Source organism: Camelus ferus, chromosome 26 (genome assembly GCF_009834535.1).
Source record: "Camelus ferus isolate YT-003-E chromosome 26, BCGSAC_Cfer_1.0, whole genome shotgun sequence".
Lineage (NCBI taxonomy): Eukaryota > Metazoa > Chordata > Mammalia > Artiodactyla > Camelidae > Camelus > Camelus ferus.
In genome coordinates, this window is record NC_045721.1 from 9,155,588 (window position 1) to 9,172,431 (window position 16,844).

The following is a 16,844-nucleotide window of genomic DNA, read 5'->3' on the forward strand; positions in this document are numbered from 1 at the left end:
TATTGAAAAATTCTATACAAAGCCAGGAACAATGGGTGTTCTTTTACATCCACAGATTTTTAAAAATCACAAAAAGCTACTGTGATTATAATTAATACCTTTAAATAAACTGCTATTTTACAAATAGTATCTACATGTATTTGAAAAACAGGGTCAGATAAGTTACTTATTCAGCTATTGCCAATGTTTGGATATGAGGAAACTACAATCATTTGGAAATCCCCAGGAACCAAGTGTCTAACAAGATAAGAATTTGCATAAAAGAAATCCACAAAAAGGAAAAAAAAAGAATCCAAAACAAAGTCTAATCTTTAAATTGGAAGTAGGAAAATGAAGTACAGCCTTAAATAACTTGTAAAAATTAAGCTTAAAAAAAAAAAGATTTTAGAATAAGTTTTATACAGGGAAAGAAAAATTCTTTTATTTTTAAAATGAGGTCTTGAATTAATTTTTATGAGCTAATAACCATTATAAAATAAAAAATGGCAATAATTGGGGTAAAAGATGTCAGTCAGATCATGAAATCCTTATCATATTTCTGTATCATTATATGAACCATATCATTTTAAAGTAAATACCTAATGGGAAATTTCCAGAAAATCAAAAGGTAATGCAGACATTAACAAAAGATATTTCCCAAAAGGGGAATCTGTTTTACAAATGGTTGGTATGAAAATAGTTTGAAAACAATGTAAAAATAAAATGCATTTATATACTGATAGAAGTGATTGCTAATATAGTTACCATACATACCATAGAGAAATACTGAGACTTGGCCTTAGAGAACTGAGGAAATAATCCTATTAAATGACTTTCAAATCTAATTTTTAAAAATTTAAAACTTAATTATTATAAAGGAAAATTTATAAAATTCTACCAAATATAGGCAATACAGGTAAATTTTTAAGTTAATAAAAACAACTGAGATAGAAAGTATACAGCTATATATGTCTCTTTTTGTATTCACAATAAAAGAAATGAGTCCTCCAATACAACTTTACTATTTCAAAATATATGCTTAATTTAGCCAGTAGAAAAACATAATGTCACAAATTAAACTACTCAAATCATAACATAATAATTAGAAATTTAAACATGAAGTTGAGAGAAAATATGGAAAGTTTAACAGTAATCTATTAAGAAAAAAATATAGGTTACTGACTCTCCAGGTGACAGTAAAGGTTAGCGTCAAGCAAAACAGTTTATCAGAAACCCTCACAATAGCAAGTAAAGAAAATCCATATGAAGAAATAAAACTATTCTCAAAAATTAAATATAGAAGAGTAAACACTAGTAGGTATGTAGGGAATCCACAAAAATAAGAGGTATTAGGTGAAAAGCAAGAGAAATGCTAAGCAAATTATAAAAATTGTGTACTGACACTAAAATCTTTCCGCTATAAAATGCTGCTTATCATACTTAGTCAGAGTAGCAAACTCCAGCTCACAAGCCAAACCCAGCCCACCTGTTGCTTTCGTAAACAAAGTTTTATTGAAACTCAGACAGGCTATCTGTCTGTAACTGCTTTCACAATGAACTGGCAGAACTGAGTAGTTACAACAGAAACTGTATGGGCTGCAAAGCCTAAGATATTTACTATCTGCCCCTCTACAGAAAAAAACCAGCCAACCACCGCTAGTAAATGAAACTGTTTCCTCTTTATTTAGTACCTCAGGAGACTTGCAAGTAACATCACTGAGATATTTTTCCTGAGCCTGTTGTTCCAAAAGTTGGAGTTCAGCTTCTGTAATATCTAACGAGTTCAAACAAATTCTTTCTGTATTCTCTTTCAACTTATTGTCTTCTAGTCCATCTTCAAATCCATCTTCTTGTCTCACTTCATTTCCAAGTACATTTTCCCCATCATGTTCAATTAAATTATCCGGTGTCATATCCCATGACTCATCTTTAACTGTAGTTAAAATTTTATGTTCTCTAATTTGTTCCTGCTGTACTTCACCAGCAGCTGGATCTTCCAGTTGTAATAAATGAAAACTACTGCTGGGCCTCAGTTCATTCTCAGTAGAACCAAGTATCATCTTCCTCAATGAACACAGATTTTCTGAAATATACTTCAATAGCATAGAAACCCTAAAAACAAAATTTAAGAAAAGTTAATTCAACTGTAATTGTGTTAACCCTAAAGACAAGTTTTAATGCTTTTTAATAAGCAGCTTTCTAAACTGACCTTCACTTAAAGAACACATTGGATTAAAGTTGCTCTTCATACTTTAACACCCACTATATGCTTACAGCTCCCGGGCTGCTCCCTAGTACAGCAAGGTACTTCTATATTCAACAGTTGACTTGCATGCTTACTAAGTGTCAGTAGTATTTGGTCCCAAACTAAGTGCTTATGCCAATTATACTTTTTATGGTTATTAATTTAATTAAATGTATCAAATTGATGACACATAACCACAAACACATACACACACACACAAAACCACTATTTCATTGAATTCTAAGTTGAACAAGTGGAAAAGCTTAGCAAATTTCCTTTTGAAAAAAGTTCTGATAAAATAACTAGAAAGTTTGTAAGAAAAATCTTTAAAACTCCTCAGACTCTACATTCAGATTGCTCCAAGTGTCTTAAATTTTCACTCCACTTTAAGAAACTGAAACCAGAAACTGAAACCAGAAACTGTAGATGATATTTTATGTGTGCACTTTAAACAAGAAACACTCTGAAAACTCCAAACAGCAGGCCTATATTTAATTAAAAAGCCATGGGAACAAGATACACACTCATAAATTAAGTTAAAAGAAAAATTTTATGACCCCAGGTTTTACTTAACATTTTCAATTTACTGACCAATTACTAGTGCCAACTGTAACACATAAGAATAGTTATGTTATAACTCAAAAACAGTGCTGTTTTACATCTTCAAAAATCTCAAAACTAGACACGTATTCTTTGGAAAAGGAAAAAAAAATCTCCTAACTGTGGGCAAACACAACCATTAAGAAAATATGGAGAAGATGTATGTCAATAAACATGAACTGATTTCTTAACTCCTGAATTATAGTTGCTAATATAACATTTTAACTAAGTGACTATATTAAAATGGCTATTTTATATCCAAACCCAGTTAACTGGAAAGGAAAACCACTACTAGAGTGTAAAATGAGGCATATTATCTCAAATCAGGGTTTATTAAAGCAATTTTTAGTTACTTCATAAAAGTAAAAACTAGAAGGAGAAAAGGGCCTATGATGTGCAAAGAGATATGTTTTACTATTTAACCAATGATTTTGTTTAGCTCTTCTAATTTTTCTGTATTCAATACTTAATAAAATGTGACATGACCTTTAAAGTTTTATATTAATGATTCAAATAAAAATTTGATCATTCATGGGAATAAACTATCAAGTGTTGAGTCATTCATGAGTTATTTCCACACCAAAAACAGCACCATTAACAGTACTCCAAAATTGAGCTCGAGCTTAAGCTGACAAAGTCTATATCAATACAAACAAAAGCAAAAGCAAAATTAAATTCAAAATAAAAACTCACTAATTCTAACATTCTAAAGTTCTTCAAATCTTATAAAGAACACTTAGCACTCTACACAGGTATTCAACTATAAGAACTGCATGTAAATACTTTAGTAGGAACAGACATGTGACACAGTTTAATTGTTAAATGCACAGGGAATGCTGTAACAACTAAGCATAGCAACAATGACTCATGGTTTAACCAACAAGACTCTAAGGGCTTATTTCTCCTGCGCTAACATCAGAGAATGATATGTTTCATTAAGTTAACTATTAGCTCTATAAAGTATCAAAGGCTGTCCTGCCTTCCTCAGTAAGGCATAATGTACTTTTCCTTCTTTATTAGAATTGTCATTATGTATATTAGCAGCCTGCAGATACCTTAGCACCCAGCAGAATGACGAGTACATATCAGCAATACAACAGATATGTACTTAGCTTAAACCAATGACTAAGTAGTATCCAATACTCTCCAAGTCCACTGATGCATAAAGCTGTTCCCTTCTGTAACAAACCTCAAACTGCTCTATTTTAAGAGCTGTAAATTCTAATTTTTATAGTTTTATCCGTTTCTTCATGGATTGCCAACTGTAACTTTCAGCTGGTGTCATTCTTTATCCATACCTGGTTTTCATGTTAAGCAGGTATCCAAGCTTGTCAAACTATTTCTATAAACAAAAAGCAAATAAGCTCTGAATGTAGCCTCATGCACTCACTCCACTGGAAATGCAGTTAAGTGAGCTTGAATTCACGCTTATGGCATGTATTTTGGCTGTTCGGAGGCCTTTTTTGCTCTCCCCTGGTTCAGAGGTGTAATCTAAATAAGTGAAGTATAACTGTAGACTTGTTACAAAGAACCTGAAATAACAGATTTAACTAGTTCTTGTTTTGACACTAAAATTTTACAAGATCTACCTTTATTAAAAATGAATCCAGTATTTCTTATTCTCAAACTTTAAGAAAACCCATTTAGCTTTGATATTACAAAACAAAGCATTAAGCATATGTAAACTTATATCCAATAGACATTTTAATTCCTAGAAAAAATCTGAAATGCATGTGAACAGTAATTTTTCACATAAATGGTGATTCTTCTTCTTTCATGGAGGGAAAAATGTAAAAATTAATATGAAATAGCTTTATCAGTACCCTTCCCCATTTGACAGTTCTTTCAGAAATTCTCAAAGTTACATAGAAACCACTAAAACAAACTGCTAGGGGAAAAATTACTTTGAAAAAGAGCTGAATTTCTATCTCACACTTTGAAATCTCTCAATCAAAATATATCACAAATCTCATCCAAAAAAGGAATACATTAACATTGCATGCTGCAGAATTCTATTTCAACTAACTGCTTCACATTTCTACAAAGGATTTTTGCCTCAAAATTCTATGTCCACATTGTAATCATTCAGCATTCAAGAGCACTCTTGCTTTTAGAGGTTCGATAAGAGAGTTATTCAGCAATTAAGGGTCGGGCAAGGCCTGGTTCCAAGAAGAGTTGGCTACTAGGCACCAATAGTCCAACGTCTATTAATCCAAGTATTTCAAGTTATCTAATGCTTTAGCTGTAAAGTAATCTTTAAAATCTGAGTGCCTCTTGTTCTAATAGTCTATTAGGTAGAATTCTTATGTAATATCAGATAATAATCAGAAAAACGAGGCTATCCAGTTTAAAAAGTTCTTTTTATTTATAGATTTCAAGTAACCAAACTATAAATATAATTAAATGAAAGAGGCCCATAAACAGAAATAAAAAGACAATTTTAAACTTTAAATATTTTCCTTCATGTGTCCTTAAGAACTTTTTTGTGCTTTGCTTCATAAAATACCCTACAAAGCAGACAGAAAAGCCTTAAACTTTTTGATGCACAACTGAATAACTGGAAAGATATTTATGAAGCATACTCATTAGTCTTTGTGTGTGTATTCAAGCACATACATGAGTCTACCTTAACGAACAGTAATTCCCCATACATAGGAAAATGCGTAAGAACAAGTACAATTGACAAAAACAGGTAACATCTAACCTCTGTGGATTTTTCAGTTTTCCCCAAGTGTCAGGAAGATGCTTAGCCAGATCCATCATTTCCTCAGAAAACGAAGTCAACTGTTTCTTCAGACCACTAAGTAGTACTTTCTCCTCTGGAAAAAAAAGAATCAACACTAATTTTCCAACCACAAAGCAGAGACACTCATTTAAACAGCATCAGGGCTTAAATTTTCATTTTCTTTCTTTAAATGAATTCCAACAAAAAGACTTCCTTAACCTATCTCCAAATCACCTCAAGTCACTTTACGTCTCTTCCAAATTTCTGCTCTTAAATTTTAGAAAAAATTCTAAGTGATCTCTATTAATACATATTACAACCCAGTGGTTTTCAAACCGAGGCAGGAGAAGGTAGAAGTGAGAATCTGAGCCCACCTGCACTATTTCAAAGTCAAAAATCAATATAACACCATGCGTGTGGCTACTTATTAAATAGTTTGGTAAACATAACCTTACCTGACAGCCGTTTCTCACTGCCCTCATTACCAGTCATCACAAAATAAGATGCAAGCCTTTCTAATCAGGGATCATCTTCCAAACACTCAACTTCATTGTCTGATGGTGTCTCCATCAATACCACAAAACCTGCCCTCCTTCCCCAAACCCTTTCCCTGCTTAGAATTTCTTATGATTCATCACCACTTCTCTTGTCCTTAAACGAGTCCAGCTTCTCGGAAGCACGTGACATAGGATTAAACCATCGGCTATTCCTGATTGCTGCAGTTACCCTGTGATCTCAAAATCGCATCCTTTCATTCGCTGAAGATTGTAGTCTCTTGTTCACTGTCTTTCCCTTCCCTACTACTCCTGTGATAATTCCTGCTGTTTCAACATTCAGAGAGATGTGCCATCTAAGAGTGCATCCTTTTCATTTCCTCAATCATTTCTTTATTTGGGTCCTCTCTTTTTTCTTCTTGGTGAGCCTGGCCAGAGGTCTGTCAATTTTGTTTACTTTTTCAAAAAAGTAGTTCTTGGTTTTATTGATTTTTTAAATCTTTATTTTATTTCCTCTTTGATCTATATTATTTCCTTTCTTCTGCTTTAGGTTCTGTTTGTTCCTCTTTTTCTAATTCTTTAAGTTGGTAAGTTAGGTTGTTTATCTGAGATCTTTCTTATTTTTTGAGGAAGGCCTGAATTGCTATGAACTTCCCTCTTAGAGCTGCTTCTGCTGCATTCCATAGATTTTTGGGCCTCTTGCTTGTTTATTCCATTCACTCTTTATTTTATCTTATCCAGTTTAACTACCATCTGCATGCTGACAATCCCCAGTTACATCTCTAACCTCAGCCTTTCCCCAAGCTCCAGAATCACCTTTCCAACTAAGATAACTTCTTGGATATGAATAAGCATCTAAAATTCAGCATGTCCAAAACTGAAATCTAGGTTTGTCTCACCCAAGAACCTGCTCTTCCCATAATCTTTCCCCTGTAACTGACCCTTCCATTCACTCAGTGGATCCAACCAAAATATCCTGATTATTCTCTCAGTCTCTCCATCTCACTCCCTGCAGAGAATTCATCAGCAAATATATACAAGATCTACCACTTCTCACTGCCTCTGTTGCTACCAACCTAATCCAAAAAATTATTCTCTCTTGCCTGGGCTATTATACTAGCCTCCTGACTGACTTCTGTGTCTAAACACTTGCCCTCTTACAGCAGCCAGGAAGATCCTTTTAAAACAAAAGTTTAATCACATTATTCCACTGTTCCAAATCCTATAAGGATTTCCCATGACTCATCATTGTATTTATTTTAATTAGTAAAATATGAAGTCAGATTCACTGCCTGTAAGGCCCTAACTGATCTGGCCCAAGCTACTTTTCCGGCCTCAATTCCTGTTCCTCTCGCCCTTACTCATTTCACCTCAGTTATATTCACTGTTCCTCAAACAGGCTATGCTCTCTCTTCCTCCAGCCCTCTATGTTCTCCCTGGGGCATCCATGTGGCTCATTCCCTCACTCAGTCAAACGAAGTGAAGGGGCTTGGTCTGTTTCATTCATTCCGCTGCACTTTCCCCAGCAAGTGCAACAGTGCCTGACCCATAATAAATACCCCCAAAATATGTTATGTGAATAAATGAATATTCCCTTTCCAAACCAAGCTTTAAAAAAAAAAAAAGTTATTTACAGGTGCTTTCTCACTTTCCTTAGATCTAGCTTAGTCCTCTATTCATGTCAATATGATTTCCACCCACCTCACGCCACTACTCCACCCTTGCTTACAGTTATAGCACCTTCAGCTACCAAAGCCTGTGACCCTTTTTCTGTGCCCCGATGACCACTCTCTCCTCAAACGCAGCACTGCAACAACAGGTACCAGGACTTGTAAATATTTGTTACTTTAGTGAGAAATATCTTAAACATTCCTCAGAAGCATTTTCACAAGAGACAAAATTGTAAGTGTAACCCACAAGCAATTCTGTAAACCACAAAATCAGAAAATCATGAATTCCCCTCTGTTGAATTTAGTTCTCTAGATCAGCTTCAAAAACACACCATCTGCCTCAGTTAATCAAGATAATTTCTAGCCACAGCGCCTTTGGCTACAGAGGGTCAGCAGGCACTCCAGGGAGATAAAGTGTAAGAAATCGTCCTGAACATGTTAGAGAAGGAAAGGCTCCCACAGAGGGTGTGGATCCCTTCTCAATACAATCATAAAGGGGATCATGTAATTTTATATAAGGAGGACATGCCATATTTTTAAGTTTATTTAGCAAAATCACCTTATTTAACATCTTAACAAACACAATTACTTAAAACCTCCAAAAGGAAGCTACAAGAATAGTAATAACAACTCTATGCAGATCAGTATAGGTGCTTTGAATACGGTGTTCCTTTTAGTGCTAACAACGTATTCTATGAAATAGGTATTATGCCATCACTCACATTTCAAACATAAGCAAACAGGTAAAGTCCAGGTCACATGGCTAAGGACTTCACCCCTGGCCTATGTGACACGAAAGTCTGGGCTCTCTCACTCCATTCTGTAGACCTGCTGTCACTGACTATCAAGAGATCTGAGAACTGGAGTTGAATACAGTGGCCATTCTTTTTGGAGAAAAACAGCGGAGTTCTTGAGAAAATTTAGAAATTTAAACCAAGGCACTATAAAGCATCTTACACACTTTAAGTATTTATAGCAAAGATGTACAATCGCCAGGCTGGGAGGTGGCTGGTTGCATCATTGATGCTGTCAAAGCCACAAAGCCCCAGTTCTAGAAGCCTCATGAACAGCAATGCTACAAAGGAAAAGTCAGCCCTGCTTTGCCACAACCAACATGACTGAAGCCCTACGCTCTGGCCAAAAAGACTTCACCCTCATGTCAGCACTGCTCAGACTCGCAACAAGGTGTAATAATGCTAAATACTTTGCACATGTGTGAACATTGTCTTTTTGGAGGTGAACCTCACAAATGAGCAAACTCAAATTTGATCTTTTATTTTCAGATCATAACATACCTTTAGTTATAGCAAATATTTGTACGGCATCACCCAAAATTTCTAATTTTTGATAAATGATGAGACCAGCCTATAAGAAAACAGAAGAATGAGAAAAGCATACTAAAGATCACCAAAATAAAATTTGATGTCCCATCTTTATAAAAATCCAAAATAATGATTCCCAAAGAGCCCAAAAAGCTGAATTCAATGTATTAAGTTACACAAACATCTAAATGTCATCATTTATTCACCATACCAATTGTGAGACGGAGAAACAGCTGTCTGTATCTTAAAAGTATTCACATTTTAACATCCAATATCATGAGCAAATCAAATAACTTATAAATGGAATCTAACAAAAGATAACTGAGTAAGGGAAAAGTTTGACTATAGATATCCATGCCCCATTATGTCACTAAAGCAGCTTTAAGTCAGTATATAAATAGTCTTCCTTCTAGGTGTTGTTAATAGGGACAATCAAGTCACACTGATTGTTCATGAATAAAAATGCTACAGAACTCACACTAGTTCTCAACCAGTTTTGACTTTTTTTAAACAGAACATAAAAGAAAATTATCATTTTATTTCCCGACAAGTTGAATTTTCTCCTAATTATAAAGGGAGCTTCCATTCCTAAAAACAAGTGCAAAACAAGAAACAAGACATTCATCTACAATTAAAAGTATGAATTAGGGAAAAAGAAGTCTACTGGGATATAAAATATATTTCTTGAAAAAAAAATTACAGCTCTATAAATTTAGATAAGCCCAGATTTCACTATGTACAAATATGTAAACATAAAAATACAACATAAAAATTTGACTAACAGCAGTGGAAAGCTAACTTGGAGGCCCCCTTTCTCAATTTTTCCCACATTTTAAATATAAACAGAAGAAATAAGGACAGTCTCAAAATAGAAACTGTCTCATAGTTATTTTTACTCTGAAGTTGCTTATAATCAAATAAATCATCAATATCGCTTGCGCTTAGTCAGAGCTTATTATTAGCCTTTCACGTTTCCAAAGAACACACATTTTTTTACATACAAATTGGACACTATTTTTGGCTTCATGACAATAAAAATGACTAGCTTTGAACAATCTGTTGATTGGTTCTTGCTAATTAATATTTAGAATTAACAGAATTTGTCTAAATTTCTTCCTAAGTATTTTTTATGCCAAACTGATTTAAAATATTTCAGTTGAGTCTGTGCTGCTACCACAGGAAGATTTTTGTGAAGTAATTTATTATGAAGTTGAGAAAAATACATCATGGTCTGAAGGTCTTGGGTACCTACATAAGCATCAGTGGCGGCGTACAGTTTCTGGCCCTCGGTGAGGGGAAAGTTACTCCAATTGCTACAGCGAACAGACTTATCTTTCAGAAGCTGTTTGCCGAAGAGGTGTTTAACCAAACCATTGAGGCTCCAGGTCTCTGTACTTTTCAGCTAGGAGTAATGAAAAAATCAACTCAGCAAAAATTAGTTTCATTTTCAGACATTCCTAAATATCTGATACTAAATGAGCATGTCACACATAAAGATGGAATTGTTATACCAACATGAGGCAGAGATAGTCCTTCATAGATTTCCTGTCACTAAAAACCTCATTTGCAATCCACGCTGTAAGAATTTAATTCTGGAATTTCCCCAATGTAGGAATTAAAATTCTTGGACTGTAGAAGTATTGTTCATGGACAAAAGATGAATAGGTTGGTCAGTTTTCTACTTCTCAGCCAAATGAACACTTGGGTAATATAAGAATTTAACTTAATGATGACATTAATGAAATATGTAAAATGTGGGTGATGGAAGTGATAGGGCAAACTTCCCCTAAGCGCATCATACCACAAGAGCTGCATTATGCTCTTTAAAAAAAAAAAAAAAAAAGGTATTGATATAGATGGATTAAAGAGATTTAAATTTGCAAAACAGTATTTAGATTTGCAAATATATGAAACAAAGTGAAACACTACTAAATATGGGAGGAGGTGCTTGCTTAAAGAAACTATTTGCTAAGGCAATGGATTGGAACTGAAGGTTTTTGTTATGGAATACTCATTTGGGACTTCTTTTTTACAGAAACATTATACAACTTAAATTATGTTTTCAGAAAAATCTAACATTCAGAAAAAAGGGACATTCTGTGAAACACAAATTTATCTTGTTTATGAAAATAAAATATGTATTATGTCTACCTTTTCATTGGCAACATCTGTCAGCTCCACAAAACTCTTCAATTTGATGTCAAAGTCACGTAGAAGTTTCCACTGATCTCCTTCAATTCCTACACCTGCCTTTTTAATTGCTTCATTTTCCAGCAACATCTTTAATCCCTGAGGAAAACCTGTAACATTTTATTTCCATAGGTTCTATCAAATATGATAGGATTTATTTTCTACTTCTTAACATTCTATATTTAAATTTGTGTTTAAGTTTAAATTCAGAAACACGCTTACCACGAGTGTTTCTTTTCTTACCTGAAGCAGAAAGTACTGATTGAGAAACGCTAAGAAAAAAAGCTAATTTGAATTCTACTGCCGCTAACGCTAACAGGATACTCCTGATCACTTAACCCCTCAACACTTAGTTCTCTACTCTCCAAAATAGGAATAGTATCAAAGCCTGACAGAGATGATGTCTAAATTAAATAGAACAGAGATATGGTAATTCAGCTAGGACATAAATAATTAAATAAACATAAAGTGATGAGAAAAGCAGCAGCTAATTCGAGAGCCTAATTTTATATAAAGCTGATGTAATACAATCATCTACCAAATAAAAACGAAATAAAGAGAGATACCAACCAGACATAGAAGAAATATGAAACAAGTAACATTTGTTCTCTGACACACACAACTGAATTAGTGCAACTCTGCTCAGTTGCCCTTTTTTAAACACTGGTGGCCATTCCATGTCAAATCCCACCACATCTCCATCAGACAGACTGGTGCTAAAGGGGGAAAAAAACAGTATAAATTAATTATATTAAAAATTTATCTTCTGCATAACTGACAACAGCATTCACAAAGTTAAAGGACAAGCCAAAGACACACAACTGATATGAATAGTCAGAAAATATTAAAAATTCTTTGAAAACTCAGTAAGAAAATGAGAAATAACCAGTTAAAAAAAAAAAAAGAGAAATATGAACAAGAAATTCCCAAAAGGAAATTCAAATAGCCAATAACTCCAAATAAATATATGAAGACATGAAATCTCAACAGAAATTAGAGAAATGTAAAATTAATCTATACAATTTCACATCTGACTGGCAAAAACTAAAGCCTCACAATATCAAATGCTGAGGTTATCTACCAATGGGACCACTCCCTGGGGAATATTTAGACTGGTTAAATCCTGTTGGAAAAAACTTTTGACAAAATCTAGCTGAAGATGTATAAACATTATGACCTGGCAAGTCTTTCTCATCAGTATATGAAACTCTCACATGTGTACAACTAGACAGAAATATTTAAGAATATTCATTGCAATACTGTCCCTACTGGCAAAAATGGCAACAAATTACATTTCCATCAACAAAAGAATGAACAAATTGTGACATATTGAAACAATGGGATATTATATAAAAGTTAAAACAGAACTTCACATACCAAACCAAAAGAAAAATTCTCAAGAACATAAAATGTTGAGTGAAAAAGACAAGGTGCAGAATATACATACAGTTTGACAGTTTTTTTAAAACTTCTAAATGGGCAAAATAACAGTATATGATATTTTGAGATATAAAATTATGAATATTCTAGAAGACATCTGAGGGACTGCTAAACACTGAACTCATGACAGAAGTTTTCTCAGAGGACTGCAGACGGGAGAATCAAAAAGAGGATACATGGGGCTTCAGCTGTATTTTATTTGATGTCTTAATAAAGATTTAAAGAAAATGAGTATTAAATAGGGGGAGGGTACAGCTCAGTGGTAGAGCACATGTCTAGCATGCACAACATCTTGGGTTCAGCTGCCCCAGAACTGACATTAAAAATAATAAATAAACCTAATTACCTCCCCCCAAATAAAAATAAAAAGTAAAATTTTAAAAAGTAAATCTCATTAAAAAAAGAAAAAAAGAAAATGATTATTAAGATTTGATAAAGCTAGCAGGAGGAATATGAGTACTTGTTATATTATTGTTTATATTTACGTATTTCACAATTTTTAAAAATTAAACATATATTTTAAAAACTTTTTAAAGCTCAACTTCTGCTTTGGACCAAGATGAAAAACAGTGATCAGACACACCTTTTCCTCCATTGACAAACAGAAAATTGGACAAAATACATAAAAAAGTTTTCAGACACTAGACAATAGACAGTACTGGAATACGCTCTCTGAGGGAAGGGAAACAAAGGGTGAGCCCTAATGCTGTCCCAGCTTTCTGCCTAGAACATCCCAGACAACAGAACAAGGAGAAGAATCCAAAGCAGAGCACCAAGTTGGGGAGAGACGTCAGAACCACAGAGGGTGAGGCAGCTGGAAGTTGTGGGTAGAGTCCTGGAGAGGCAGGAGCTAGGCAGGAAAGGACACGCAATCATACAGTGAAACTATGAGGCTGGACAAAGACCAACCGGGGCACTGTAAGCTGAACGACTCCTAGGGCTTATACAGAGGCAGCAGTCATTCAAGTTCTGAAAAGTCAGAACAGAGATTCTTGTTGATCACCTGGGGTAGCCAGCAAAGACTCCAGAAGGGTCACACCGTATCATGGGGACAGATTATGCCCAGAGTAAAGGCTATTGTAGATTTGCCCTAATAAAGCTTAAAAATAATCCTCAAAATGTAAAACTGATCTTCAGGTAACTTAACTGCCTGACAGAGCAAAGCTCCTTTCTTTGAAAGAAGACAACAAAATCTAAAATTTAATAAAGAAAAATCACAACAACCAATCAAACATCGCCAGCCATGAGAAAAAAATAGGAAAACATGACTTATAAGCAGGATAAAAATCATTTCATAGAAAAAATAATAATAACTAGCACAATGAAATTAACAAAGACAGTAAAACAGCTATTATAAATAAGTTTCATATTTATTAATTTTTTTTAAATTTTCTTGGGGGCGGAGATAATTAGGTTTCTTTATTTATTTTAATGGAGGTACTGGGGATTGAACCCAGGACCTCGTGCATGCTAAGCAGGCACTCTACCCCTAAGCTATACCCTTAAATATGCTGAATATGTTCAAAGATTAAAACATGAATATGATATGTGCCAAAAAGGAAGTTTTTTTTTAAAAGAAACAAATGGAACTTCTAGAGGTGAAAAATACAGTAAAATTTAAAATTCACAGGATGGGACAACAGCAGATCAGACACTACAGAAGAAAAACTAAATAAGTGAACTTGCAGACATAGCCAAAGAAACTATCCAAACTGAAGCACAGAGAGAAAAAAGAATGAAAAAAAAATTATTTTAGACTGAAAGAGAGCCTTATACAATACAGTATCATGCAATCTAACTTACATGCATTGAGAGCGCCAAAAGGAAAAGAGAATAACAGGATGAGAGAAAATATATTTGAAGAAATTGTTCAAATTTGATGAAACTGTAAATCCACAGATCCAAAAAGATTACTGAACCCCCAAGCAAGATAAACACAAACCATACTACACAAAGGCACATCATAATCAAATTGCTGAAAACCTGTAATAGCAAAAATCTTTAAAGTGGCCATAGGAGGTAGGGAAAAAATTTGTCTGCCTTCCATAATAACACACAATTCATCAAAACTATACTCTTCAAGGAGGGTGGGTATAGCTCAGAGGTGGAGCGCATGCTTAGGAGGCCCCATGTTCAATCCCCAGTACCCTCCATCAAAAATTAAAATAAATTAATAAACCTAATTACCTCCCCTACCCCCAAAAAATAGAAATTTAAAAAAAAAACATACTGTTCAAAACACTTATGCTTACTGCCTTCAGACAGGACATACTGTCAAAGTAAGACAGTGGAGTTAACACATAATCATAAATAACAGATTTTACCTACTCTGTGAGACAAGCTGAGTTCTGCTTCACGAGACTCAAAAGGAGCTGGATAACTATAGCAGGAGTGAGGACAACTGAATGCTATTTCTAGAATACATTTACCAGAAGACGATTAATAAATAACTTACCACTGCTTCTTTTAAGCCAATGTGTAATAGTATTAAAAAAAAAAAAAGATGAGTATAACAACTTCAAAGAAGATCTGAATAAATTCCCTACTACTTCTTGTAAAATGCTTCAAGAGCCTTATATTCCACTATTGCAGAGTCCTAGTTTAACTAGACAATTTAAAAAATTTTAATAGTCATTTTTAATGTTCTTTTTAAGGATCACTTGCTATAATTGTTGCTAACTAAACATCACAGAGCCAATCACAACCATTATTCAGTAATACTATGCTGGTATTTTTAATTAAATGGAAAGAAGCATTTTAGAGGTTGAATAATTCTTGCATGTTTTTCCTAAACTGGTGAAACAAAGTGTTCAGTGGTTCTATATATAATATCTTTAAGTATTGAAAAGTAAAAAATTATCTAAAGTAATAGAAAGGCTTGTGAATGAACAAACAGCTACATGATAAATTTAATTCAATGATTGTTTTTATTTTAAAAGTAGAATTAGACTTTGTCAGTGATATTCTATACGTGTAAATAATTATCTGTTGAATACACCTCAACTGTAAAATTCAATACACTTAACAAATATTATCGTAACAGTTATCTTCTAAGGGTCCAAATTCAAATGAAAGTAGGAAATTTAAATCTTTACCTAATATCTTCTGATAGGAAAGAACAATCACTAGCTTCATAACTGTACACAATGGATCCAGTGAATTCTAAGAAGGGTAGATCATCTTCCAAAACACTCTTCTGAATAGATGTCTTGAGTTAAACAAAATTCCAAAAAGGCACAAATAAAATTCACATTAAATAATAAATGTTCCTTGAAATAATAAAGTTCACAGAAGCTTTCAAAGAATAGTTCTAAGTTTTATCAACTAATGCCTTATAGACTAGTAAGTCACATGGACAATGGAACAAAGATAAAGCCAACAATTATAAAATTATTTTTCTAACAAATTTATTTGCAAACTTCTAATCTTATCTTCATAAAGGCATTTATGTTATTACATTTTTTTCTTCAATTATATTCGTATTCTAGATGTAATAATGCTGCCTTAAAATGCTGAAAAATGGTTGGTGAGCTGTAAGGCTATAAAGACTTAAAACTCTCTTAACCATAAAAATTCACCAAACTAAATACTGACTGAATTATTATCTGAATTGGAACAAACTTGTAAAGTCAACCATGCAAACCAGATATAAAGGGGAAGAACAGAATAAGAATTCTCATTTTGTAAAACCAATTAAAATTTAATCCCGTTTTTCCATTCAATGACTAGATCCAGAGTTCGCCCACACAACAGCAACTCGAAATGTAAATAATGGCCTGAAGTTTACAAATGCGATTGACTCATTTTACAGTCAGGCTTACATTAAATTTTCCACTTGAAAGAATAACTGATGAACTGCATACCTTTCTTTTTTCTACAGTGTATCTCTTATTCTGTGTAGACATCCATTCAGGAAGTTCCCGATGTTGTGGAGTTGTTTCCAATGTTTGTTCACTCATTTCTAAAAGGTGCTAGTCGTAAAATCCAAAAAACAATTACTCTGTGAATACAGTCTTTGTAAGAAAACTCAGAGATAGACCTATCAATATGATTGAAGAACCAAACATACGTATTTAAAGTAAGTTACGGCATCTAAGCCCAAATATAGGATATAGGAGCTGGAATCGCAAAAGAAAAATACAGATGCAATATGCTGGCTCTAATAACCATAGGTTTAGT

The 16,844-nt window shown here is 33.7% G+C and overlaps 1 protein-coding gene across 4 annotated transcripts in view; it reads right to left on the reverse strand.

The window, feature by feature from the left end:
- The window catches only part of WRN (WRN RecQ like helicase), an 89,524-nt gene that overhangs the window by 56,635 nt on the left and 16,045 nt on the right, over positions 1 to 16,844 (reverse strand). For 3 of the 4 annotated variants that reach the window (XM_032468672.1, XM_014567633.2, XM_014567630.2), the window contains exons 2-9: positions 16,529 to 16,636; positions 15,761 to 15,873; positions 11,796 to 11,941; positions 11,187 to 11,335; positions 10,288 to 10,437; positions 9,009 to 9,078; positions 5,529 to 5,643; positions 1,671 to 2,091 (exon numbers count right to left, since the gene is read on the reverse strand). In XM_032468672.1, the coding sequence (XP_032324563.1) occupies positions 1,671 to 2,091; positions 5,529 to 5,643; positions 9,009 to 9,078; positions 10,288 to 10,437; positions 11,187 to 11,335; positions 11,796 to 11,941; positions 15,761 to 15,873; positions 16,529 to 16,624 (1,260 nt within the window). In that variant the 5' untranslated portion in view covers positions 16,625 to 16,636. The remainder of the gene's footprint in view (positions 1 to 1,670; positions 2,092 to 5,528; positions 5,644 to 9,008; positions 9,079 to 10,287; positions 10,438 to 11,186; positions 11,336 to 11,795; positions 11,942 to 15,760; positions 15,874 to 16,528; positions 16,637 to 16,844) is intronic. The other variant, XM_014567632.2, reaches the window with a different exon arrangement.